This window comes from Myxine glutinosa, chromosome 1, assembly GCF_964187855.1.
Source record: "Myxine glutinosa chromosome 1, kmMyxGlut1.1, whole genome shotgun sequence".
NCBI classification, from domain to species: Eukaryota; Metazoa; Chordata; class Myxini; order Myxiniformes; family Myxinidae; genus Myxine; species Myxine glutinosa.
In genome coordinates this window covers 292,523,989-292,551,947 of record NC_136261.1, presented here as the reverse complement: position 1 = coordinate 292,551,947, position 27,959 = coordinate 292,523,989, and the positions used below count along the sequence as shown (strand labels likewise).

The window sequence follows — 27,959 nt, the reverse complement described above, 5'->3', positions numbered from 1 at the left end:
CCCGTTACAAAAGACAGCTTTGCCTAAAAATCAAACTTTTTCCCGCTGTGCCTCTGATGCATGGGCGCAATACTCGCATTACCTTTGAACTCTCACAAGAAGGCATGCACTTGGATCACTTTATCACGCGCCCCCGTTTACTTCACAAAAGTGTGGCCTTCCACCATGCTTTTTTCCAGCCGGGCCTTCATTGTGATAAATTCTCAAACTCCTTGCTTTGTGCTTCCAAAAATCAGGACTTTGCTTTCGAAAACAGTTTAAGGCAGAATTGCTGTAGATTCAGTCCACGGATAGGCCCTGCTGCCCACAGGACGTCAGTCCTGCCTGTGAGATGTTTGTATTTATCTGCAGATGCCTGGTGCTTCCTACTTGTTGTTCATTGTGCCTCTCTAAGGTCATGGCGCTTGCACGTGGTATGTGCCGTACGCATGTGGTTTGTGTCTGCGTATGGTTTGTGCTGCTCATGGAAGGTTTACCATCTGGTTGTAGATTAACGTTGCCTGAATGAGCGATCTCGGCTGTGGATAGCTTTTGCTTCCTGGGGTGGTGACTGTTGCCATAATGGGGTCAGTGCTATTTGCAACCGATTTGCTCGAGTTTATGGTTTCTTCATTGCTCATTATTATTTCCGGTTACGTGCGATAAAATTTTTGTCGATACTTTTTTTTTTGGTATATTTACATTTGGTAACATACGTCAAACATACAAATGATAATTAAGTCAGCAAAATCAAGCAGAATGGGAAAATGGTTGTAAATTATCCCCGTGAACCTCACTAATTATACCCCGACAACCCACCAATTATAACCCCTTCATCTACAGCCTTCAAACACGAAAAAGCTTTTATAGTGACCGGTCAAATCTTCTGGCCTTTCAATTGAGGGTTCGCGTCTCCCTCTGCTTTCTCTATAGTAAAACGTTTTACGCACCGCAAATGGCATTGTGTTCGTTAATGCAATATATAATGCGTCATGAGGTTTTCTGTGGAGGATCATCGCTTTTACTTCGGGAATAAATATTTAACCTGTTTTGTTTCCCACTGGAAAACAGTTTGTCTTGTGCATGTGAACACCTCGAAAGCGAAAGGGCACAATAATGTCATCCTGGTCTGATATAACATAATTTCCCGACATTGCAAGATGATGTCATTATGGGTTTAATGCTTTTGGTCAAAAGATATGCCAAGCCGTTGGGCCACACCGAAGGGTCGGGCAGTTGGGAGGATGAAAACCCAACTAATCCTTGCACCTTAAAAATAATGCATTTTGCCAATGGGCATTTAAACTTCCTTTGGGGATTTTATTCCATACTTCTTTAATTATTTTAACTCCTTGCAGCTGCAGCAAATTCCATTCGGCATACATAATGAGTGTTGCTTACGAGTGATGCGTGCTGCAGTTGTAGAAGGTGATATTGACGGTGGCAAAGTTTTTGCCCGTTTCACGAGACGTCAGCGTCAGACTCACCACGCGCTGCCGAACTGCACAGAGAAAGATGGAAACCATCAGGTTTCAGAAGAGAATTAACAGCAAACTGAAGAGGAAGGGAAATCAATGAACGAAAAAGAAAAGTTCATTCAACACCTCATTTTACCAAAACTGTTTTTCCCAAAGGGAATGTATAAAGTCAATGTCATGAAAAAGTAACAGAAATCTGGCTATGCCCTATCCCTTTGAATAACGTTGTAGTCTGTGGGCTTATGTAAAAAAAAAAAGCAAAATTCTGGGTAGATTCTTGGCATTCATGTTTAAACACATCTAGAAACATCACTGATTAAGAAGAAAACGGGTGCCAGTTTTTCCATTAACATTTAGGGCCTCCATTTTTAATTTCAAAATGGCCGCCCTTTTTTTTAGCCGATCTGTATGATTTTTTGGTATTCAACATTATTTTAAACATGTATTTGAAATGTGTGTGGCATTTTATTTGTTTTACTAATTTGGTCTTTCATTAAGCAAACTTGTTTTTTCATTTGGTGAATGGCATCGAGAAGATGCTCATGCAGAGGAAACGATGTGGTCTGTACCGAACTTTGCAAATGTGGTGGGAAAGGCGACATATGTACGAACATCACACCACCAATGATTGGCGAAGATCAAGAAGATGATTGAAACAATGACAATTAGGAACATTTAATCCGTAACGTTCACACTCCTGATTCATACATGTTGTACCTTTAAAAAAAATTATCCATCTTCAAGTTCAATAACCACCCAAATAAATTTATATTGAATTACATGTTCTACATTATTTCTATTAAATGTTTTGGAGGATTGGTGAAGAGTGTTCGAATCATAAATATGTTGTTATTATTGTAATCCTCATATGCCAAAACATATGGTTAGTCACCAAAAACATCTTCCTATGTCCATTGGTTCAAAAGTTATGGCATTTTATGTTAAAAAGTCTGAAATTTGGTGGCCATCTTTGATTTTTGCTAATTTGGAGTATTTCTAGTGCTCTGATTTTGTTTCCAATGAATTGTTGACCCCTATATATGAGTTTAGATAAAATGGAATAAATATTGTATGACATTTGAATGAATAGTATAGTTAATTGGCAAATATTTTTTAAGAAATTGAGTTTCGGTGGCGGCCATTTTGAAATTCAAAATGGAGGCCCTAAATCTTAATGGAAAAACTGGCACCCTTTTTTTCTTAATCTGTGAAGTTTCTAGATGTGTTTAGACATGAGTGACAAGAATCTACCCAAAAAAATGACAAACCTGGAAAATGTTACATAAGCCTATAGTATAGACTATTGACAGTTATACAAATAAACAGGATAGCCCCGCGCTATGTCCTGCTCACTTGTACCATTTTCACCACCCAGCAATTTCAATCTGAAAGTATCTGAAAAATGATGCAATAACCCAAAGATGCAATCTGTAAAGGAAGCTTGCTGTTTTGCCTTCCAACACTTTTATCCAATGAATTAGGTTTCATTCATACCAATTAATGAAATCATGGAATACCTGCAAGTATCAGGAAAAGGTAAAATGCATTGCACTACTACCACATTCTGCTTTTTGGCAGTGTTCCCTTGTTTGAGCATGGCAACGGTTATTATTGCGATCCGAGATATGATTTTAAAAAGCATCTTAATGGCTGAACTATTACTCCACAGAATGGTGCAGAGGTAGGCAATTACCTTGAGGTGTCGAGCCTGAGTTCACTTCTCGACCGGACTATAAGCTGTCGGTTTAGTGTTTCACAGGCAGAGCATTACACTAAAAGGTGTGCCTTTCCTCAAATTGACCTTCAACTGAATGTCCCATCTGCTAACTATAGATGGACTTTAAAATATCCCGTGGTGCATTTCAATGAAGAGTAGTCGAGTTATCGCTGGTCCCCTGTCCAAATTTACGATTCCTGCCTGAATCGGCTCCAGTCGAATGTCAAACCTGGCCAGTGCTGGCAGGATAACCAAAAGGTATGCACACTAATCTCTAAGCTATCTAGCCTGGGTTGGAATCTCGGCCCAGATATAAACTGTCGTCCGAGTGTATCACAGCCAAGGCAATTCATCAATGTGTGTGTGCCATCCCTTGGATGGAGTTAAACAGGGCACCACCCCCCGCCCCCCCACCGCCAGCATTGTTTGATAGATGTTAAAAATGGCACGGTGCCCTTCATCAAAAGAAGGTGAGATATTGCCATCGCCCAAGCTAAATCCCAAATTCCTGCTCTAACCTACAGGGGGCCCACAAAGAATGACGCTACCCGCAGCCATGCGCTATAAACAAATGAGGAAGAAGAAAATCTGGCCAGCTAGTTTGTAAAAAACGTGGGCCGACAAGACATGCTCTATGAGATGCCAACCCCAGATTAATTGGATAAGGTGCAACAAAAAATCAGAAGAAGAAGAAGAAAATGAAAGCGGAGGAGAAGAAGAGGAAGAATAAGAATGGTGACAATATTACTCACCATTGCTAACAGGAATTTTCTTGATCTGGTCATGTGATGGAGATAGACAGATCACACTGCTCCCACTTACACTCCCCGCCGAACCCCAAAGCCCACCGAAGGAACATGTCACACCAGGTGAGACATCTGGGGCATTTTGCAACTTCAGTCGCAGCTAGAGGGACAAGAAGACAACCAGAGAAATGGCACTTGAAACGAGATTCTGTGTCTATCTATATATATATATATATATATATACATACATACAGTGCATTCAGAAAGTATTCAGACCCCTTCACTTTTTTCACATTTTGTTGTGTTGCAGCCTTATGCTGAAATCGTTTAAATTTATTTCTTCCCTCATCAATCTACACTCAATACCCCATAATGACAAAGAGAAAACAGAATTTTAGAAAGTTTTGCAAATTTATTAAAAAGAAAAAAATTAAATATCACATTGACATAAGTATTCAGACCCTTTGCTATGACAGTTGAAATTTAGCTCAGGTACCTCCCATTTCTCTTGATCATCTTTGAGATGTTTCTACACCTTGATTGGAGTCTACCTGTGGTAAATTCAATTGATTGGACATGATTTGGAAAGGCACACACCTGTACATATAAGGTCTCACAGCTGACAATGCATATCAGAGCAAAAACCAAGCCATGAGGTCGAAGGAACTGCCTGCAGAGCTCAGAGACAGGATTGTGTCGAGGCACAGATCTGCGGAAGCCTACAAAAAAATTCTGCTGCATTGAAGGTTCCCAAGAGCACAGTGGCCTCAATAATTCTTAAATGGAAGAAGTTTGGAACAACAAGGACTCTTCCTAGAGCTGGCCGCCCGGCCAAACTGAGCAATCGGGGGAGAAGGGCCCTTGGTAAGAGAGGTGACCAAGAACTCAATGGTCACTCTGGCTGAGCTCCAGAGATCCTGTGTGGAGATGGGAGAAACTTCCAGAAGGACAACCATCACTGATCTGGGCTTTATGGCAGAGTGGCCAGACGGAAGCCTCTCTTCAGTGAAAGACACCGGAAAGCCCACAGAATCTTGTTTCTCACAGTCTGAGAGTCCTTTAGGTTCTTTTTTTCAAACTCCAAGCGGGCTTCCATGTGGCCACTCTCCTGTCCTGGAGAGAAGGATAAATATCAAATGACAGCAGTGAGAACCATGCTTGTGATCCATTTTTTAGAAGATTGCAGTGTTAGTCAGTCTGCATTATTGTTTTAAAAGTCTTTCTTCTGTGACAATAAAGACATTATTGTTTTAAATGTCTTTATACAGCTGAAAGGAGAACCCAGAGGTACGCACACTCGCCTGTAGGCTGCCTCGCCTGGTTCGAATCCCGACCCGGCTGTACGTCCCAGTTTCACAGGCAGGGTGATGCACTGATGCATCAGTGCTATGGACGTTAAACTTGGCGTCCCGTCTGACAGCATTAGTTGGTGGACGGTAAAGATCCCATTGTGTCTTTGTTGACGAGTAGGTGAAGGCACCCTGAACAAATTCCAAATTCCTGCCAAATAACTTCATCGAACGTCAGGCCGAGCCAGCTGATTCATGAAAGATTTGGCCCAAGCTTCCACTGGTCACCCCCACAAGTGTGAGTAATAGTGGCCATTAAAAGAAGAAGATTTTGTGTATCACCTTGCATCTCAAGTATCAGTCTGATCCTTGTGTGTTACTTTGCACCTTTTTGTATAAATCTTCATTGTGTTTATCCATCCTCACCATTGTGTATTAAACTGCATTTTGTCAATATTTGCATTTCGGATATCGCTCTGCATCTTGTGAAGCAGCCTGAATTCTGTTTAGTCCTCATCATTAATCTTTTCTCATGAATAAATAATAATAATCTTCATGTTTTAAAAGAGCAGCGGCTAAATCTATGCTTCTGAAATGTTGTCTGATACATCATACTCCTTTCCCGTTCTTGGCGTCTTCTTTCCTTTTGACACGTGTCATGTGCATGCACATATTTTAATCATCTTAATAAGTATGTATTTTTCATTCCGTTGCATCATCTTCGCAAAGTCTCATATATGTGTGTGGATGTGTGTATGTATATATATATATATATATATATCTATATATATATATATATATATATATATATATATATATATATATATATATATATATATATATATACTGTATATATATATATATATAAATATATGTATATATATATATATATATATATATATATATATATATATATATAGATATACAGTATATATGTATGTAAACACTTTTAACCTGCACTGACGTCCTGCGGGTATATATATATATATATACACATATATACAGTGCATTCAGAAAGTATTGAGACCCCTTCACCTTCATATTTTGGTTATCATTCATTTATTCATTCATTCTCCAGGACAGGACAATATTTAGAACTCTCCCATAACTCTACATCTACCTGTCAACTATGGCAGGAGTGACCCCACTCACCGCCCCCTTACCCTGCCCCACCTCACATATGGCCATCATGACATGTTCACTGCATGAAATTGGGATGGAGCCAGGATCAGTTTATTTCAATATGGTGGATCAGCCTTGTTTTTGTACATGGATCATGGACCTTGATCATGGATGATATTTTGGTGGATCATGGACCTTGATCACTTGTTTTTAAGGAAAGAAATATCAATGGTGCTATCAGCCAGATGATCTGTGGTTTTACCAGGAATTTAAAATCTGCATTACAGGTTTTTGCCAACGTAAACACTATGTGATGTCAATATGATTGAGTCCATTATTTCATGACTCCAAAGGTTTCAACAACACACCCATATTTTTACCTGAAGGTACAACAATGACCATAATGATCAGACAATATTTAACATAAAATCCAAAATGTCAAAAAAATGTTAACATCTATATTATAAAAGGAGCCGTGTCTGTCTGTCTGTCTGTCTGTCTGTTTGTTTGTTTGTCTGTTTGTCGTGTTATAACTTGAGAACGGATTAATGGATTTCAATAAATCCAACAACGATGGATTCGGGTAACTCCCAGGAGTGTTTGTTATCCCCCAAAAAATGCTTGTTTTTTAAATTTTTTTGATGGGTTCATGGACACGTGTGTCAAAACTGAAAATGCCAACATGTGACATTGGTTATCCCTGCATGGAGAGCAAGATCACCCAGGAATCCTTTTTTTTTTCCTTCCCCCATAAATTAGCCATCGCAGCAAAAATAGGTATTTCCATCAGCGAAGCAACGGGTCTTACAAACCATCCTAATGATGAATTAAAATTTCTTACAGCAAACAGAGATTATACTTCAACATAATCTAGTAGGCACACGCACAGATTGATGGACAAGTCTAACCAAACTGGTGATATACTGATAAAACACACACACACACACACACACACACACACATATATATATATCTGTCAGTTGATTATTTGTTTGCCATTTGCATTACAGTGTACAAGAAGGTATAAATAAATGAATGACATGTTTATCTAACCATTTATTCGGGGGGAAATTATTACGGAAAATTATTACGGGGGAAACCCTTAGCTACATTCGTTGCCGTTCTCGGACGACCGGACTTCTTTGCAGTGGCTACCGACCCTGTTGCTTCAAATTTCTCGACAATCAATCGTATGTTTCTTCCCTGGGGTGGGTTAATATCGAATTCCTGTGCCAAACGGCGTGCCGCCATCGTTGGTTGTTCATTACATTTGTAGTAATGTTTCACGGCCGCAATGCGTTGATTCATTGAAAGGTAATTCATGGTTCAATTTGGTGCAACTTCAGTAACTTTCCAAACTCTCAGCAATAACCTGCAAAAAAAAAAAAAAAAAAAATTAAGAAAATTAATAATCTGCGAGACAACTTAATAATTATTATTAACAACATGACATCCCAGAAAGAATCTGACAGCCGAATAAACAGAAATTGGGCGCTACTTTTGACTCACCCTGTATATATATATATATAAATAACCACCTGTTACACACAAAAATACTCCAGTCAATCTGTGGCCAATCTGTCAGGCATCGCTCCAGATTGAACTGAGCGCCTCATACCCCCAGGGTCCCATCGAGTGGAAGTTAGAGCAAAGCATGCGTTTTGTCAGCACAAGTGTGGAGCTTGGGGAGCTGGGAACCAATGAGATGCTTTGTCTCCTACCTAAGCGGCACAAACTGGTAGGTCCATCTGAGGCCTGTCAGCACTTGGTCTTGGCCCCTGCGGATGTTGTTCTGATCCTCACAGGTATGATAGGGCCACACACCTATTTCAGTGTGGAAAAGCATCTGTATATTTTTACAAAAGCTCAATACCCCCACACACCACATTTTCAACACACGATAACAATTTTGTGCAGCTGTGTTGTCGTGTTGCTGCTGAATGCCTCCCACTGCAAACTATTATGCATGAAGAAGACATTGTAAAATGATTTTAAAAGATACAGTCTTCCAGCTTTGTCTCAACACAACCCCCTGTAGGATAGGTCATGCTGCAATGTTATCAGTATGACAACATTATATCTTTGAAATTTTTGGCAGCTAGACCAAGGGGTGAACTTGTGTTTCTGGCTGGTAGGCAATTGTCAGACTGGAGTATATGCTCCACCCAGTAATTAACTAGTCATGTTTACGTGAGAATTTTATATCAAATATGGGCCCTATCATCTTCCCATCGCAGATCGGTCGGTGGCCTCTTTTTCTTCTACCACATCCTTTCTGATCTTGCACCCTTTGCTCTTTCCATGCTTCGTTCCACTCACACTCACTCACTCTCTCTCTCTCTCTCTTTCTCTCTCTCTCTCTCTCTCTCTCTCTCTCTCTCTCTCTCTCTCTCTCTCTCTCTCTCTCTCTCTCTCTCTCTCTCTCCACCTGCTGGCCGTTTGTATGCTGGTTGTACTGTTGTCATGGCGTTTGCTTGTGGAGGCCTGTGAGTGCTCTGTGTTGTTGCTCCCACCGATCCAAACCCCCCCGCCGTACCCCCTTCCCCTCCCCTTGAAACAGGGGCCCCTCCCTCTACTGAAGGATCTAATTGCAGCCATCTCCTGTTAACGATAGACCTCACCCCCCAGGCGACATCGTCCAATCACAGCTTGTTGCCTGCTATAACTGATCCTACCTCTCTCGCCGTGGTAGCCGATGGAAATCCCCTCCCGATGATCACGTCCTCCCCCCCCCCCCCCCCCCCCCCCGTCCTCTCCCCAAACCCTTGCAATCTCTTCCCACTAACCAGGACGAGTTTCAATTAGTCTGCCCAAAAGGAAAAAGACATCTGCAAACAACAGATGAAAACGGTCATCTCTTTAAAAAACCTACAACTGAAAACCGACAGCCCCTCCTCTCTGCCCTAGATTTGTCCCTCGTCACAGAAAATCGTTTCTCGGTATTGGAGGACATAGATGTGGATGAAACCTCGCCCTTGTCTACTGACCTAGAAACTGATATGGTTGAACCGCAAAAATTAGTACCCCCTCCTCCCCCCCCCCTCCCCTGAAGATGGCTCATTTCTGTCCCTCCCCGTCCCCTCCCTCTATGGACTATGCCCCATCCGATAACGTGGAGGGATGTGATGACGGTGAGGAGATAAATGATGAAAACCAGTGTGACACACCATCTGAGCCATCTGATATAGATGACTGTTAGTGAATGTGGTAGCCTTAAGGAAGAAGAAACCCCTCCAATCCCTCCCTCCGAGATAAAAAAGTTTCTTAAGGACACATTCCGAAAAAGGAATGTTGTTATAGAAACCTTTTTTCCGGAGCTACCTGATTTTATACATTCCGCTAGTTTGATGGTAAAACGGCCCCACGTTTTTAATTTCAATTCCTCCCAACGTCACCGTTTAAAGAAGTGGTTGCAAAAAGCTAAGAATGAACTGCTATCAAAAAATTGAGTGGTGGTCACTCCTCCTTGTAGCTGTAATGAGTTTTTCCATTTGTAGCCTGAATATTAACGGAGGATGTAGCTCTGTCCGTAAAGTTCAAGTAAGGGATTTTTTATTACAGAAGAAAGTTGACATTGCCCTCTTACAAGAGACCCATGCCAACGACTGCTGTGTCGCAGAGTGGTGTAGGCTCTTCCCCGGCCTGTCCTTTTTTAGTAACGGTGACTCCCGCAAAGGAGGTGTCACAATAATTCTTAGCCCCTCCTTTTCGCCTTCATCGCTTAAATTCGACGAAATACACAAGGGATCCCTAGCATCCCTAGAATTCCACTACTGTGGAAAATTCTATACTATTTTTAATATCTATGCCCCAAGTACGCCTGTAGCTCGGCGAGTTTTTCTTAATGACCTTGGGACACACCTAACGTCCCTCGACAGCCAAAACGCCCTAAAAAACCAAGACAATCATGTTTGTATTGGTGGAGATTTTAATTGCACCCTCCAACCCCAACTAGACAGGAACAGTGCAGAGCCCCATCCTGCCTCCACAATCCCTCTCACCAAATTTTTAAAACAAATGAATTTGACAGATATATGGCGGGTACAGCACCCATCAATCAGGCAATACACATGGTGTCGATGCATTCAGGGTAATATTGTACTTGCTCGCTTGGACAAGTTTTATATTAATCCTCCACTTGAACGCCTCGTTCTGTCATCCAAAATTTGCCCATCAGGATTCTCGGACCACAGCGCAACATTTCTCAAAATTTCTGCCCCCTGCCCGAAACACAAGAGTGCTTTTTGGAAATTTAATAACAACTTACTTGATGATAGTACCTTTAAGGACATTTTTCCAGAAATTTGGAATATTCTAGTTGCCTCCCAAGGGAATTTCTCAAACCTCAGACAATGGTGGGATAATGCCAAAACGCACATCAGACTGTTCTGCCAACAATATCGTGCGTATGGTGTTCAAGAGGAAAGAAAAACCACAACCTTACTTGAAGATGAAATCCTGGAATTACAGGAACAGCTTCAGGGAACTGCAAGTGTGAGCTACCAGGGAATGAGGCAACAAATTCATGGAAAAACGGCCTTACTGAATTCCATATCCGAAAGGCGAGCACAAAATGCTTTGTTGTGCCTGAAGATGAGGTACATACACGACCTTGATGCTCCAACCAAATTCTTCTTCAGCCTTAAAAGGGGGGCCTCTTCGTCAATGATTACACGCTTGCTCCATGATGGGGAACTCCTTTATGAAGATGGCAGAATCAGGGAATGTGCCCGGAAACATTTTAAACAACGGTTTATGCGGCATGACATTAACCAGGATGCAATATCGGAACTTGTTTCTAACCTTCCAACATTGGCGGAGGATCAGAAGCAGCAGTTGGAGGATCCTCTTAGGTTACCTGAGCTCACCGCTGCCTTGAAGGCCTTGGAACCTGATAAAGCCCCTGGACTGGATGGGCTGACTAGCGAATTTTTCCAGTTTTTTTGGGACGCCATTGGACCTCACCTACTGCGGGTATTGAATGAATGCTTAGAGGATGGACAACTGCCGTGGAGTTGCCGGAGAGCAGTCACCACCTTAATTCCTAAGAAAGCGGACACTCAACTTATAGAGAACTGGCGTCCTATTTCTGTTTTATGTACGGATTATAAAATTTTAGCCAAAGCCTTGTCTAATCGAATGAAACCTTTTATGAATGTACTAATAGGAGAACATCAATCCTTTTGTATTCCTGGACGTACTATTTTTAATAATATCTTTCTTATCCGTGATACCATTCGGTTTTGTAACAATTTTAATATGAATGTTGGTCTGTTTTTCATTGACCAAGGAAAAGCCTTTGACTGTATTGACCACATGTACCTTTTTAGAGTTTTCGAGAATTTTGGGTTTGGACCTATTTTTATCTCGTATGTTAAACTTTTGTATTGTAATATACACAAAGAATTAAGTTAAGCACCCCCCCCCCCGTTTTTTTACAACCTCGCACATTACAAGTTTGTTGACGTCAAAACAGTGTAATATACCCATGATATTGCTATATTTTCTGGAGAAGTGATATTATGGTCACATAAAAACATAACAATCATGCCGTTTTCAATATTATATTCTGAATAATTTAAGGTGAAATTTTTTGGGAATTTTAGGCATATTTTCACCTCAATTTAAGTATGGAGCTATAGGTCCATCACGGACAGTGTGGATGACGTTTATGTTTTCTAACGTACAGTCATTGTTCTGAGAAGACCTCTAGCGATCTTTGCGTCAATAACGTGTGTAGGACCCACGTGATCGGATCACTGACTCAACCCTACGTCTCATAGACCCTGAAAGCCGTCGTATGCGTTGCTGTGGCAGGTTGAACCCCCTCGAGCACGTTTGGGACATGTTGGGACGACAAATCGCGAAGATGGTCCCTCCAATAGCCAATCTGGATGAATTGGAACGTGCATTACATCGGGAATGGAACAACCTGCCACAGCAACGCATACGACGGCTTACAGGGTCTATGAGACGTAGGGTTGAGTCAGTGATCCGATCACGTGGGTCCTACACACGTTATTGACGCAAAGATCGCTAGAGGTCTTCTCAGAACAATGACTGTACGTTAGAAACCATAAACGTCATCCACACTGTCCGTGATGGACCTATAGCTCCATACTTAAATTGAGGTGAAAATATGCCTAAAATTCCCAAAAAATTTCACCTTAAATTATTCAGAATATAATATTGAAAACGGCATGATTGTTATGTTTTTATGTGACCATAATATCACTTCTCCAGAAAATATAGCAATATCATGGGTATATTACACTGTTTTGACGTCAACAAACTTGTAATGTGCGAGGTTGTAAAAAAACGGGGGGGGGTGCTTAACTTAATTCTTTGTGTATATTGTCGCGACCCCGCCTGGTAAATGTATCCCAGCACGGAATACGGACGTAAATGTCCGGGCTTCAAGTAATCCACGGAGTGGACAAAAGAGACGTAATCAACACAATTGTGTTTTAATCGGCCTTCTAGGGGTAAGGCACGATGCTTTATTGGCTCGATCACAAAAACCATGAAAGGTAACAAATGGAATAGGCTGCACGAGCCTGCAGGAACGGTCGGCCACAGACGCTCCCACGAGACGCAGGTAAGATCCTCGCGGCTCCAATCGACGAGCTCCGGAACTCCAAGGATACCAGGATGGAATACCACACAAGGCCGCCAGGAACGGTCGGCCAGGAGCTCCAACACGAAGCAGGCAATATCGGACTCACAGTTCCAATCTACGATCTCCGGGAATCACTCGTTCTCTTCCGGAATCACTCACTCGTACAATCCATAACTATAAACGATCAGCACAACTCGCTGTCGTGAGGCGTAACGAAAGTCCCCTCGCCTCGAGGCCTCGAACCTCCGAGCTGCGTCCGTATCATCAGATGGCGGCCGCGCTCTCTGACCCTCCACCAATCACGTCCCGACTCGCCTCCCAATCGCGTGAGGCTCCAAGGAGGTTACGTCAGTGGTGGGCGGGGCACTCATTTGGGTGAGAACAAAGGTGGTTTCACCGGGGGGTTTCTCACAGTCCTCCCCCCCTAAGTAAAAACCCCGTCGAATAGACGGCGTTTTTAAAACCAGTATTTGTAGTAGGTGCAAATCACATGGCAAGATGATGGCGGGAATTGCTAACAGGCAATTAACGCAATTAACAATTACTAACACTTGTTAACAACAATAACGAAACAACGCAACAATACAACGCAACGCAATGGCGCAACACAATAACGCACTTATTAACGCAACAGGCAATTAACAGGCGTTAACAGGGTAAACAATGAACCAGTTTTTTTTTTTTTTTTTCACACACAATATTAAACACCATACACCCCATTAACATCTACCCCACAAGAGTTACACTTCACCCAAAGCACAATAGAGAAACAAGGGAGCCAAACTCAAGGTGGGGAAACCTTTACAGGAGGGAAACGGACCGAGACCTAGAGCGGCGGGTTCTCCTCCGGTGTCGAGAACGACAGTCATATGCGTAATGACCCCTTTCACCGCACTGGTAACAGCGATCTTTCGGGTCGAACGGCCTGCGGACCAAAGGGCGTCTGAAACGAGGCCGCCGCGACATGCCATTCGACATCTCGACGCACACCCGCGATCCGCAAATTAACCTTCCATCAAGGCCTCTGACCGAATCTTCAGCATCTCGTGGATCTTCAAACTCAACGACCGCGAATCCAGGTGGGTTCCGAGCAACCCATACGTTGCGGAGTGGTCCGTAATGCCCTAAGACCCTCCCTAGCTCGGCTCTCGCTGCTCCATTGCCCAGGGTTCCCACATATACCTTAGCATTAGCGTTCCTGCTGAATCGCGACAGGGCGGGAGCGGTCCCTGAGGAGCACGGCACCTGAGGTTGGCTTGACGGGAGGCTCGGGTGGACTTCAGCTGACGCAACGTCACCGTCGGAAACTGGAGTCGAGGCGCTAGGCTCCTCGGGCCAGAGTGAAGATATGTCTGACTCCGCCACTCTCTCCGCCTGTTTACTCTGGGCTCTAGGGACCCCCCCACAGGTCAGAGTCAATGACTCCTCCCTGGTTATGGCATCATTGCCAATCAGCAAGGAGACCCCGGGTATAGGGTAGTAGGGTACTACCACACAGGTCACTGGACCCTTAAAAATGTCACTCCGGACCTCGAGGAGGGCAAGGGGGTACCGGCCAAGAACCCGGTCAATGCCCCGAAGGAGGGTATACTCGCCGGTATAACGCATCTGAGAGGCCGGAACTACCCCCACCCGGAGAACACACCGTGTCGCCCCAGTATCCCGAAGGTATTTGGTCTCAAACTTCAGCATCGAATCGGGGCCACCCACTAAGGCTGTCCCTGAATACTCCTGATGCAGTGGATGAATGGAATTAGCCCCGGTGGCAGTGACCTCGGTCACCGATGCCACCGTCGTGTGCGAGGGCCCGGCGGATGAGTTCCACTGATCTCCCTCCGACTTAACAGGAAGGTTGCCTCGGTAGGCCGGACTGGCGGGATTAGAGAAACATCGGTTTTCACCGTGCCCCACGCGTTTGCAGAAATCGCACCAGGGCCCTGCCCTGGTCTGCGGCTCGCGAGCGCCCCCAGTGGAGGTCATCGGAGAACCCTTCCCCTCGATCCAGCCGCCGCGCAGACGGGGGGCGGTCTTGATCGCAGACTCCTCCGTCTTACGAAGCGACTGCGTGACTTGCAGCATTTTGCACGCCAAAACATGTTTATCAATAAGGTTGACGCAGTCTGCCAAGGAAACAGTGTCTTTGTCGACAAGAAACAATGCTAAGTCAGGCGGAAGCTGTTGATCGATACGGTAACGCACCAGGAGGTCCGCAACCGCTTGAGGTAACTCAACCTTGCTCCCCTTGAACCATCTCTGCAGCTGTTCCAACAAGGCCCGCGAATGTTCCTCATAGGTTTGACTGGACTCACGAGTCCAGCTGAAAAAATTTCTCCTATAAATACATGCGGACACCGCATAGGCATTCAAAATCTCGGCCTTCAATGCCCTGTATTTGTTTGCGTCCTCGGTTGCCATCCTCGCATATACCTCCCTCGCCTTCTCAGATAGATGGCTCACAAGATGGCCGACCCACAAGCTCTCATCAATGCCACCGGCAGCCAACAACTTCTCCGCCATCTCCAGATACGCTTCTGGCTTCGTGTCTCCCGTCCAGTCCGGCAAACGAACATGAACAGTTTCCGGGACTCTTGCAGCAGACCCCTCTGCCCGCAGTCGTTCAGTCAACATTCGCAACTCATGCTCTCTGACGCGTTCAGCTTCTGCTGCCGCATGCTCTCTCGCTGCTGCCGCACGCTCTCCCTCTGCTGCTGCCGCACGCTCTCTCTCTGCTGCTGCACGCTCTCCCTCTGCTGCTGCCGCACGCTCTCTCTCTCTCTCACGCTCTCTCTCTGCTGCCGCATGCTCTCTCTCTGCTGCCGCATGCTCTCTCTCTGCTGCCGCAGCACGCTCTGCCTCTGCCCTGTCATTCTCCCTGTTATACATGTCAAGTTGTTGAACCGGAGTCAGCCCGGTCCAGAAGGGCGAACGCATGCATTTGGTCATGATGGGATCGCCTCCTAACATCTCGGGTTGAGTGACCGGGTCAAGGCTGCTTGCGTCGCTCACCTCGCCACCCACGTGACTGTCAACATGATCAGGTTGAACTCTCACTTCCCTGGTCGACATAGCTTGGCTACGAGTTATCATACGACCAGGCACAAAACACAACCTCAAACACAACGCTCAAACACAACGCTCTGTTGGGGAAATACGACACAACTACGCAATATCACCCGCACATCAAATTGCCAATGAGAAAAATACCACGTACAAATACTCACGTTTTTTTTTTTTTTTTTTTCGGTTGTTTGGAGGGATCCGAGGCTATTCGCTTATTCTTTGTCGGTTGTTTGGAGGGATCCGAGGCTATTCACTTCTCTGCCCAAGACAGCGTCCTACGGCGAGAAAGTTCCTCCCAGACGGCGTCCGCTGGTGAGAAGGCGATGAACAGATGCCAGAAGATGTCGTCCACTGCAGAATTCCCGTCTCAATCGAATGGCTCTTACTTGAATGATCCTAGGACGAGCAACCCATTTGTCGCGACCCCGCCTGGTAAATGTATCCCAGCACGGAATACGGACGTAAATGTCCGGGCTTCAAGTAATCCACGGAGTGGACAAAAGAGACGTAATCAACACAATTGTGTTTTAATCGGCCTTCTAGGGGTAAGGCACGATGCTTTATTGGCTCGATCACAAAAACCATGAAAGGTAACAAATGGAATAGGCTGCACGAGCCTGCAGGAACGGTCGGCCACAGACGCTCCCACGAGACGCAGGTAAGATCCTCGCGGCTCCAATCGACGAGCTCCGGAACTCCAAGGATACCAGGATGGAATACCACACAAGGCCGCCAGGAACGGTCGGCCAGGAGCTCCAACACGAAGCAGGCAATATCGGACTCACAGTTCCAATCTACGATCTCCGGGAATCACTCGTTCTCTTCCGGAATCACTCACTCGTACAATCCATAACTATAAACGATCAGCACAACTCGCTGTCGTGAGGCGTAACGAAAGTCCCCTCGCCTCGAGGCCTCGAACCTCCGAGCTGCGTCCGTATCATCAGATGGCGGCCGCGCTCTCTGACCCTCCACCAATCACGTCCCGACTCGCCTCCCAATCGCGTGAGGCTCCAAGGAGGTTACGTCAGTGGTGGGCGGGGCACTCATTTGGGTGAGAACAAAGGTGGTTTCACCGGGGGGTTTCTCACAATATATCCAGTGTTCTTAAAATTAATCAAGTATTGTGCAGCCCCATTGCTGTACAACGGGGAGTACGGCAAGGTTGCCCGCTATCTGGACTTTTATACTCTCTTGCCATCGAACCTCTTCTGCTCCAATTACGTACGCACATTTCTGGCTTCACTGGATCAATTCTTACCACACCGCTAAAAGTCTCTACCTATGCAGATGATGTCTGTATTTATATAAAAAATAGTGCTGACGTCACTGCAGTGGCTCAGGCACTAAAGACATATTGTCAGGCTTGTTCAGGCCAGGTAAACTGGAAGAAGAGTGAAGCCCTTTCGATAGGACCTGGAGATTGCCCGCCAATTGTCCTACCAGGAGGAGTGAACTGGCAGAAAAGTGGCATTAAATACCTCGGTATTTTCCTAGGAGACAACACCTTTGAGCAGCAGAACTGGGTGGGATTACCGGACAAGGTAATGGCAAAACTGGCCCGCTGGAAAGGACTTCTTTCTCAACTTTCGTACCGCGGAAGAACTCTCGTCATTAACAATCTTGTCGCCTCTATGCTATGGCATAAGATGATATGCCTACAACCGCCCGGGAGCCTTCTTATTACACTGCAAAAGAGCATTGTCGACTTTTTCTGGAGCGGGAAACACTGGCTCCAACCCCCCGTGGCATACTTACCACTCACTGAAGGTGGCCAAGGTCTTATTGATATCCGCAGCCGGATTATGGTCTTCCGGCTTCATATCGTGCGCCAACTTGTATATGGAGATGAAGCCCTACTCTGGAGGCCTCTGTCTAACTGCATATTGCAGCTTACATGCAAGCTGGGTTACGACCGAGAACTTTTCTTGATGAACCCTCATCAAATCGATTCATCCTTGCTGCCCACCTTTTACCAAGGGGTGATGAACGCCTGGCAAGCCCTGTCCTTTTCCCGTGAAATGGCAACATACAACATGGAAATGTTGTTGAATGAGCCCCTATGCTACAACCCCTTCCTGGAAAACAGCTTGAATAATAGGGGACTCGTTCAACGTTTTGTTGATGCCAAGCTGCTGCGAGTGAAAGACCGCATGACAGAGTCTGGGAGCTGCTGGCTGAGTGCTGCCGCTGTGGCACAAAAAACCGGAATAAAAACTGTCAGGATCATCTCTCGGTTCCTTCAAGGGATATCCACAACGTATCGTAATACCTGCGAGGAACTTGGCCCTCCCCCCGAGGAAACAGCGGGTGACTTCCCCAAACTCCTAGTCTTCAGCCCGCCACTTAATCTGTCCCCTGGCCTGAACAGCCCTGATGATACTGCATTATCCCTTCCCGCCTTTCCAAAGAAAACTTTGTACAACGCGTACGTTAAAATTTTATACGCAAAAACATTTTCTGAGCACCCGAGGCTTCGATGGCGGGATGTTTTACCCCCAATACCCCCCAATTGCCCCAATTGGCGAAGTTTTTATCTCTTGCCTACTCCAAAGTATGTTGGAGATATTCAATGGAAACTTGTACACTGGATTTTACCTTATAATGTTTTACTGAACCGGTTTTCTACTGCCAACTCTAATCTATGCCCTTTCTGTGCATCCATTGAAACCCTACCGCATATATACCTGGAGTGTGAACGATTGCAACCTCTTTTTACATTCCTTCAGGAACACTTTGTGAAGCTTGGTTCCCTCTTCAATCACAATGTTTTTATTTATGGTGTTTTAGGACCGTCTTCCCTTAGAAATGTGGTTTTAATGAATTTTTTAATTGGTCAGGCCAAGTTTGCAATTTACAAATCCAGGAAGAAAAAAATGGGAAACGCTTCTGACTCGTCATATGATGTACTGCTCACCTTTAAGGCTCTTGTAAATGCAAGACTAAAGCTAGAGTACCGGTTTTTTAAAATGAACAAGAATTTAACATGTTTTAAAGAAAAGTGGGTTTTTAATGATGTCATATGCACACTTGATGATGATGATTTGAAAATAACTTTTCCTTGAGACCATTTTATTGTGTTTTGTTTCCTTGTGACTGAACATAACTGATTTTTTGTACTCTTGTAATAAAAGGAAGAAACAGTCAGTCTCTCTCTCTCTCTCTCTCCCTCTCCCTCTCCCTCTCCCTCTCCCTCTTCCTCTACCCCTCCCTTCCCAGGTTTCTGCAGGGTGCACCATCAACCACATTCTGGTGAAACTCCCAAAACCCAGAATCACAGCTTCATCTTCTTTGTTTGTATGTGACACAATGCTGCAGGGTAGCATCGGCTGAGAGTATGGCTGTGCCACGAATGTAATGCCCTCTGCTGGTTAGGGCAGCAATTTGGAATTTGGCCATGGTGCCGGTGATGGCTCGCCTACTCTTCATGAAGGACACCATGGGATCTTTAACATCCACCAACAAATGTGAGCAAATCTGACGCCCATTTAATGTCCATCCGGGGGACAGCACACACAATGAAACACCAGGTTGTCGGTTTAAAACTGGGTCTGGATTCAAACCCAGGATAGACAGCTCACAGGTGAGTGCGCTTATAACTCTAGGCCATCCTAACAGACCTGGTCTACATATTACGTCCAAGCAACTTTTTTAATGTCAGTAGGTGAGGGCGAGACTACCGGAAGTAAGCGGGAACACGTGCCCTTTTGTGGTTTGTTTTCAACGTATCCAATCACGTGACTTTTGTCGCGAAGGGTGCACTAACCGGAAGTTACGTAGTTCCGCGGGCGCCTGTTTCAATGGTTGACAACGTTTTGTCGAAACATTAAAACCAAATCACAATCCGGTACAAAAGAAATATGTTTCATTCTGTGAAAGCTTCGGCATTACTATTTCCTTGTAAATACTAACTGCAAAAAGCAGTTCAGAAAATAACCAGAAATAATTTAAATGATATTTGTGAATCGAAGAAAACGAAGTACTGTATAAAAAGATCCCAGAGACTTTTTTCTAACCACGTGTCGTATATAAAAGTAACCCGGATATCATGATGCCCTGAGGCGACGTAGGTTCACAACCTGCTGTTGAGATGACGAGACAGAGAGGGCTGTGGGTGAGGCTTGTAGCTTCACACAACGGCCAGGTGCGTCCGAGAAGCGGCCTGGCTCGCCAGCCAATGGGCACTCATCTCTGCGGCAACATCTGAAGGGATTTGAAAGATGAGTGAGGAAACGTGGTTGGGGTTGACTCTTAACTTCAAGTGAAAATTCAAAGTTACTGAGTCCACCTTCAGAGCAGCAATAAATCATAATTGTTGCAAGAAGTGTCCGCATACTGCAGCTTACGGAACACCTTCATTCTAACAGTTACTGCTTCTTTGAAAAACGTTAATGTGTGGGATGTGCAACAAATTCGAAAAGGAGAAAATATCTCTCAACGTTGGTAAGTACTTTTTTGATCTTTGCTTTTTGACAGTTCACAAGCTCACAACTGCATTCCGATGACAGCAAAGGATTCGGTTTATTCGATACTAAGGGCCATCTAAAAGACGTTGTGCTTTTGTGTTCTGTGCAAATGGAAATCTGGAATCGCGTGAAGAAGGAGGCAGACAGTTAGTTACAAACACCTGTCGAGTCGCGTCACAGATGCAATGGTGCAAAAAAAAAAAAAATTCGCTCCTTTATGTCACCATTTACGAGGTATCACGGAATCCTTGTTTTTAACAAAGCCTTTCATTGTTATGCTCGTGTAGAAACATGGTTTTCAATTGCCGAGCTCCATTCTGGAGTGCAGGATGGGAATTAAGCACGATGGTCTCGACGATTGAGAGTGTCTGACCTCAATTCATTATGAATGAGGCGTGGAGTGGATTCGACCCGAATCGCCCGACTCGAACCCTGTCATTTGTCAGGCGAACCCCTACCCTTTGTAAGGGCATCAATAATTCATCGGCAACATTTGCCGAAGAGCCACTGGAAATTTTTTTTTGATTCGTCCTCCGTGTGTGGTCCTCCTCGACAATTGCACGAGCAGAGACAGAGAAATGGATTGATAAAAACAGACAATTTTGACATGAAGAACGCGGATTTGAAGGAATAAGCTACGAGTGTAATTTAATTTCTTCACAGCCATCATTGTTCCTGTGGGATGTCGGTAATACCAGTGGCTTTGGGAGGGGGAGGGGAGAAGGGAGTTGGAGTGCTGCTTATTACAATTCACGGGATGAAACCATCTCAATGTTGCTTTAGGTAAGGATCGACACCACAATCCTACTGGCATCGTGCTCATTTCTGCGAGACATGAATGGAAGGTCACAACCCTGGACAATTACGTTCAACCCTAAGTTAAAGTGAACAACTGAATTCACGTAATTAGGATTCTTTTGCCTCTAAAACTAATGACGTGTTCTCCAACACAGGTGAAAATTCACATGGTATAATCAAGGGCATTGGAACATGGGTGCATTGTATCGAGATGCTCAGGACATGACAGCATATCCGTTAAAAGCCTTGACTGAAACTACTCCCCTACTAGCTGCACCTTAATTACGGTAGAGGTTAATTATGTAGGAGTGCTTTGTAATACTAGGGTGATATATGAGAAAATTGGAGCTGCACCTTCAAAATGATCCCCGTTACTAAAACCTAGGACAATTAAATGGCATTTTTCTGCAATGTTAAATCGATGAGAAATTAGCTTTTATGTCTTCGGTGATCCGGAAAATCTCCCAGAAAATGTTTTGTTTACATCAAGTGAGGTTTGTCCCATTGTTTGTCCAAGTCTGCCTCCATCTTGGCCTCCAACTCTGCTGTTGGTCCTATTGCATCCTGATCCGTTCAGTGTACTAATACTAGCTCTTATACGACCCTCGACTATGGATACAATATATATATATATATATATATATAAAAATAGGTTTATGATGGCTTGTAGGAATGGACGGAAATGCATGGGATTGGAATGATACGGATTCTGGCCTAAGTCGTACACAGCTGTGGCAGAAAATCCAGGGTCGATGATGCTTAGCCTAAGTTCCAGGATTGATGTTTGATGCTTAACTACTAAAACGACACAAAGATGCTATGCATCTTTACACCTAATGACACAGTGATTTTCAAGGTGAGTGGCCAACAAAATACCCACCTGGCATGCAGCACACACCAGCCACAGTGTGGATCTCCAGCACCAATGCAAGTCGAGCAGCTGTCAAATTGCCTACATCGCTCTACGGGTATTCGTACCACCTGAGATAAAATACAAAAAAGAAGGATATGATGAAGGAAGATACATGAAGAGGTAGATAAATATGGTTATAGATAATGAGTAATCCAATTCCACAAACAATGTAGAACAGGACATGGATCTTCCATGTACAGCTTTAGACTTCCTTTTTTTTTTTTTTAACTCAACTGGACTACCGTCCAGTTGAGTTCATCACATACTGAATCCTCCGGCGTCTGTCGTCTGTCGTCATCGTCTGTCGTCCGCTAACTTTTCGACGTTAACACTCCAGCGTCCACAAATATCAACCGATTCTGATCAAACTTGACATGCACCATCCTTACCCCAAGGAGCAGGTTGGTATTACATTTCAGCCCGATCCGTTGAAAAATGGCAGACTTAGGCGACCATTTTGTTTTTGGTCATGAAAACGACGTTAACACTCTAGCGTCCACAAATATTAACAGATTTTGATCAAACTTAGAATGTTTAACCATGACCACACAAGGTAGGTTGCTATTGTATTCCAACCCGATCCGTCACAAAATGGCCGCCATAGGCCGCCATATTATTTTCAGCTCCGAAACGACGTTAAGACTTTAACGTCCACAAATATTCATGGATTTTGATCAAAAATCTAGTACAGACAACTGATCTACTTTAAAGTTGTCCAGTCAGTTCAGTTGAGTTCTGCTTCCCTGGAAGCTCTAGTTTACTGAAGAACTTACTCAATGTTGCCACAATGAAAGGTGAAAATATGGGAGTAAAATTTGAAGAGAAGGACATAACTGAGTAACACTGACTTGCCAACAATTACATTTGACCTCTTAGCAGCATTGAGGAAACATCCATTGATAACACCTTCCTCGTCAATCGCCATAAACCACACTTGTGTGAAGGCTGCACCTGAGAACCTCCAGTCATGGGTTCAAATCTAGTGTGAAGAGTTAAAGCCCAACTTTCCTGCTCATATATTCTCCATATAACCTCAACCTATTCGGCTCCTTACTCTATTTTCAGCTGCCTGAACAAGAGCCCTTGACTCTCGAGACATGAGCATCCATTTTGCCGGAGCCGTGGAAATCCCAACGTGTGAAGAACTTCATAAACTCACTTTCTTCCTCCTTAACATTCCTGTCCAGTGTGGGTGCACCGCTGATGGATTGTGCACGACGTTTACTTATTGCATCTGAGACCCCCTTGATGTGCAAATCGCAGCAATTCCGTGGTTGTCGCTGCACTCAATGCAGGCCTCTATTTACTCTGTCGCTGCCGATCCTGTGAACATTGGCAAACACTGCTCCACACTGCCCCGATCTCAGCCCAACCCATTTATCTCCATCTCAAACATCTATTGTATTCTTCTTGTGAATTCCAGACTTCACAGGTCATAAGACAGACACAGTTCAAATGAATTGGCTGTAGCTGAAAAACATGATCGAATCAACCTTTTACATGTTGCCTCACAACGACAGTATTTCATGGCAGAACCATACCGAGGAAATCAATATCTCAAGAGTTGTAAAGCCTTCATTGCAAAATATTCCCAATCACTTTTGTGTGATTTGATGCCTTCCTCTGTGAACTACAAATATTATGTTTTACTGGTGATGAGAAAATAGGATATAAAAGCTTCACAAAAGAACCTAGAGCCAAGGATGGCGAGTGTGGAGTAATGTGCTCATCATGGAAGTAGAGACCAAAAATGAAAGATTTTTTTAAGGAACTAAAAATTTGGAGTAGCAAAGATATTGGTGCAAGCGTCCTGTGCTGAGGTCCATGCCAACTAATTAGCAACAGCAAATTGAGAAATGCGAGCACAACAGGTGATCCTGGGAGCAAAGACAGCAATATATTCATTCCATGCTTTTAGTTACGTCCGCAACTGAAGGTGGACCGAGGTTATTTTTCACCCCTGTCTGTTTGTCTGTCTGCGTGCAGGCTAACTCAAAGGGGTATGGACTGATTCGGCCAAAACTTGGTGGCTTGTTTGGGTGTGTGACAAGGACAAATCGATTCAAGTTTGGTGAAATATCTGAATGAGGATCTGAATACTCCAATTATTTTTTAAATGTGATTCTTCACTATTGAGATATGGGGCCAAAACCGATATATAGCGTGATTATATATATGACTTATATATATGTGATTATATATATGTTGCTTGTACCATCATCGCTATATATGATTATATATATATATATATATATATATATATATATATATATATATATATATATATATATATATATATATGTATATATATATATATATATATATATAGGGTGGTCCTCAAATGTAAACATTAACTTTTCTAAAGTGCTTTTCCATTTTTTTATTACACCTGTAGAGAGAACAAATTGGGTAAAATTTCATTTCATTTTGAAAACTTTTACCACTGTCACATGGCCCCTGCTAATCTGCTAATCAGCACCATACAGAAATTATTTCGGTTTGTTTCAGTTATCATGGCGAGTGCAAGTACTTCAAGAAGAGCAACCAGAAAAAAGAACCATGTGTGGCTGATAGGCTGCCATATTGAAAAACTACCAGAAACTCGGCTCCCATCTTGGCAAGAGATTCTGCAGCGATACTTTAAGCTACATCATGCTGAGAAATTGGACATAAGCAGTGCCGCAACAACTGTTGTTCGTGAGACATTATGCATCTGGGAGAAAGCACAGATCCCCACTGCAGATGAGCGGAAAATCATTGCAAAACTAGAGAGAAAAGTAGAACAATACAGATCCATCCTGAAAGGAAAGAGCCGGCGATCTGTCCTTCAGATAAGAAAGAAGAGCAATTTCAAACCGGTCTACGTGACTTATTTGACATTGCTCATGTTGATGTCCTTGGTCTGATCAAAATACCAGAGGACCGTGAATTCCTTAAGGCACAACGGGAGCCAGGTCGACGGGGCTTTATGGTTGGTGTTGACAAGGTGCTAGCAGGAAAAGTGGAGCGGACACATCAACGCGACAAGGTGTTGACTGAAAGAGAGCAGCATGAAAAAGAGAAGCAAGCAGCCCGAGAGGAGACTCTTGAGCTAGCATCATCAACAGACAGCAGTGCTGAAGCCAGTGATCATGACGACTCTGCTGTTCTATCTGCTTCAAAGAGGCAGAGCCGAAAGCGTGCAAGTAGCATTGTTACACCGGACCTAACAGCAGCTCTCGAACGCACCAAGGTTAGCGATCGATCAGCTGTTCACATCTTGTCAGCAGCAGCCTCTGCTCTGGGACACGACCCTTCAGTTGGCCATCAACCGCACATCGATCAGGAAATCCAGGCGGATCCAACGGAAGACAATTGCAGGTGACATCCAGGCATCCTATGCTCCAAACACAAGTCTGGTGGTTCATTGGGATGGCAAGCTCCTTCCAGACGATGGGACTAAAAAAGTTGATCGGCTTCCTGTCATTGTCAGTGACCCACAAGGAACTGGAAAGCTTCTTGGTGTGCCAAAGCTGCCAGCAGGAACTGGACTAGCAACAGCTGCTGCTGTTATGCAATGCCTCGAAGAATGGCATTTGCAAGACATGGTGGCAGGTATGAGCTTTGACACGACAGCCAGCAACACTGGTTCAGCACTTAGTGCATGCACTATTTTGCAGCAAAAGCTTGGACGACCACTATTACATTTTGCATGCCGGCATCACATTCTGGAACTAGTGGTAGAGGCAGCAATTGCAGCATTCAAATCATTTCTTGGTCCATCAAAAGGACCTGAGATGGCTGTCTTCAAGCGTTTCCAGTCAAACTGGAATTCCATTGACCAAAGCAAGTTTAAGCCAATGATGCCTGATGACCTGGACTCTGTAGTTTCAGGTGTATTTTTAAGTTGCAAAGAAGATGTCGTTTCATTCTGCATCCAGAAACTGGAATCGGGCCAACTACGAGATGACTACCGTGAACTTCTTGAGTTGACTATTATTCTGTTTGGTGAGCGTCCTCCGAGAGGATTCAGGTTCATGCAGCCAGGAGCCATGCATCGGGCAAGATGGATGGCCCGTGTGATTTATGGAATCAAGATCTACTTGTTCCGTGATCAGTTTCGACTGACCCCAAAGGAACTCACTGGCATAAAGCGTTTTACAGCATTTGTTGGAGCAGTGTATACCAATGCCTGGTTCACCGCTCCATCTGCCATTGGTGCTCCCGCTGGAGACCTAGCTCTCTTAAAAGCACTCATTTTCTATCCTGATTCAGTGATTGCCGAAGCCACCAGCAAAAAGCTTTCCAATCACTTGTGGTACCTCAGCGAAGAACTGGCAGGACTTGCTCTGTTTGACGATAGTGTTGAGCTTGATATCAAGCGAATGATAGTAGCTGCTCTTAAAGAAGAATGCCAAGAGAATCCTCAACCACGGGTACATGTGGATCTTACAGTAAGAGAAGCCATCGCTGCCAAGACTGTTGCAGATTTTGTTACTTCTGCCTCACTGCGAATTTTTACTGCATTCAAAGTCAATACTGACTTCCTAGAAAAGGACCCTGGTGAGTGGGCCGATGACCCATCATTTCAGTCATCACAGCAAGTCTTATGCGGTATTGCCACTGTCAATGACTTTGCAGAACGTGGTGTAACATTAATACAGGACTACAATCAAGTCTTGATAAAGGATGAACAGCAGCGCCAGTACCTGTTGCAAGTTGTTGAGTGGCATCGCCATCAGTTCCCCGACGCAAAGAAGATAAGGAGGAAATAATTTACCACAGAACTTATTAATGAGGAATCAATGATCTGGAGGGCTCTTACTCTGTGTGTTTATGATGATTGTCATACATTCTTACTGATTTGGGATTACATCTGAGTGTTAGTTTATTAAAAACAATTTTGTGTGTCGATACTGAAACATTGTAATTTTCAACCCATGTGTGACAGTAGTAAATAAAGTCGTATAGAAACCATCTTTAGCACATTTCATTATTTCACAATAAGGAACAATTTTAGCAACAAGCACCTGAAAAAAGTCCAATTTTATTTTTTGGTGTACATTTGAGGACCACCCTAATATATATATATATATATATATATATATATATATATATATATATATATATATATATATATATACATACACACAGTACACACACACACACACGTTAGGCCTGGGCGATAATGGAAAAACCTAGATCACGATAATGGACGTCTTTATCACAATTATGGCCATAATATAAATAATGTAATTAGCGCCTTGAGAGCCATGTAGCATACAATAACAATACACATAGAAACGACCTGAATACCCATGGAGGTGTGTGTTTGGTCATACTAAAAAAAACAAAAAAAAACACAAAAAACACGTACCACTAAAAAAACCACAACGCCATCATGTACCATTTAAATTTTTTATTTTACAAACGCACGCAACTTTCAAATAATGATGGTGATGAATTAAAATCCCATGAATTCCTCGAACTCTGAGGATGACCCAAATGATAGTCCTGCAATGTCGTGCACTGAGGGAGAGGCAGGAGAGGGAGCAGTTGTGGGTGTTGTTGAGGAAGCTGGTGGGGACACTGAAAAGGTGGCAGGAGAGGGTGCTGGTGGTGTTGAGATGGAGGGAGCAGGGCTAAAGAAATGGGTAATGGAGAGCTGGCTGGCAGATTGCCGCAGGTTTCGATGCAGCTCTTTGTCAGGGAGAAGCAAATCATCCAAGAGGTACCTCTCCATGATTGGGTCAGCATCTTCCAACTTGTCGACAAGCGCCCACATGCCATGCA

At 43.9% G+C, this 27,959-nt stretch overlaps 1 protein-coding gene across 3 annotated transcripts in view; it reads right to left on the bottom strand.

Moving 5' to 3' along the window:
- Nucleotides 1-27,959, bottom strand: part of LOC137438937 (plexin-A1) — a 583,415-nt gene that overhangs the window by 307,063 nt on the left and 248,393 nt on the right. For all 3 annotated transcript variants that reach the window (XM_068134429.2, XM_068134443.2, XM_068134436.2), the window contains exons 6-9: nucleotides 22,155-22,255; nucleotides 20,090-20,213; nucleotides 3,927-4,080; nucleotides 1,381-1,480 (exon numbers count right to left, since the gene is read on the bottom strand). In XM_068134429.2, the coding sequence (XP_067990530.2) occupies nucleotides 1,381-1,480; nucleotides 3,927-4,080; nucleotides 20,090-20,213; nucleotides 22,155-22,255 (479 nt within the window). The remainder of the gene's footprint in view (nucleotides 1-1,380; nucleotides 1,481-3,926; nucleotides 4,081-20,089; nucleotides 20,214-22,154; nucleotides 22,256-27,959) is intronic.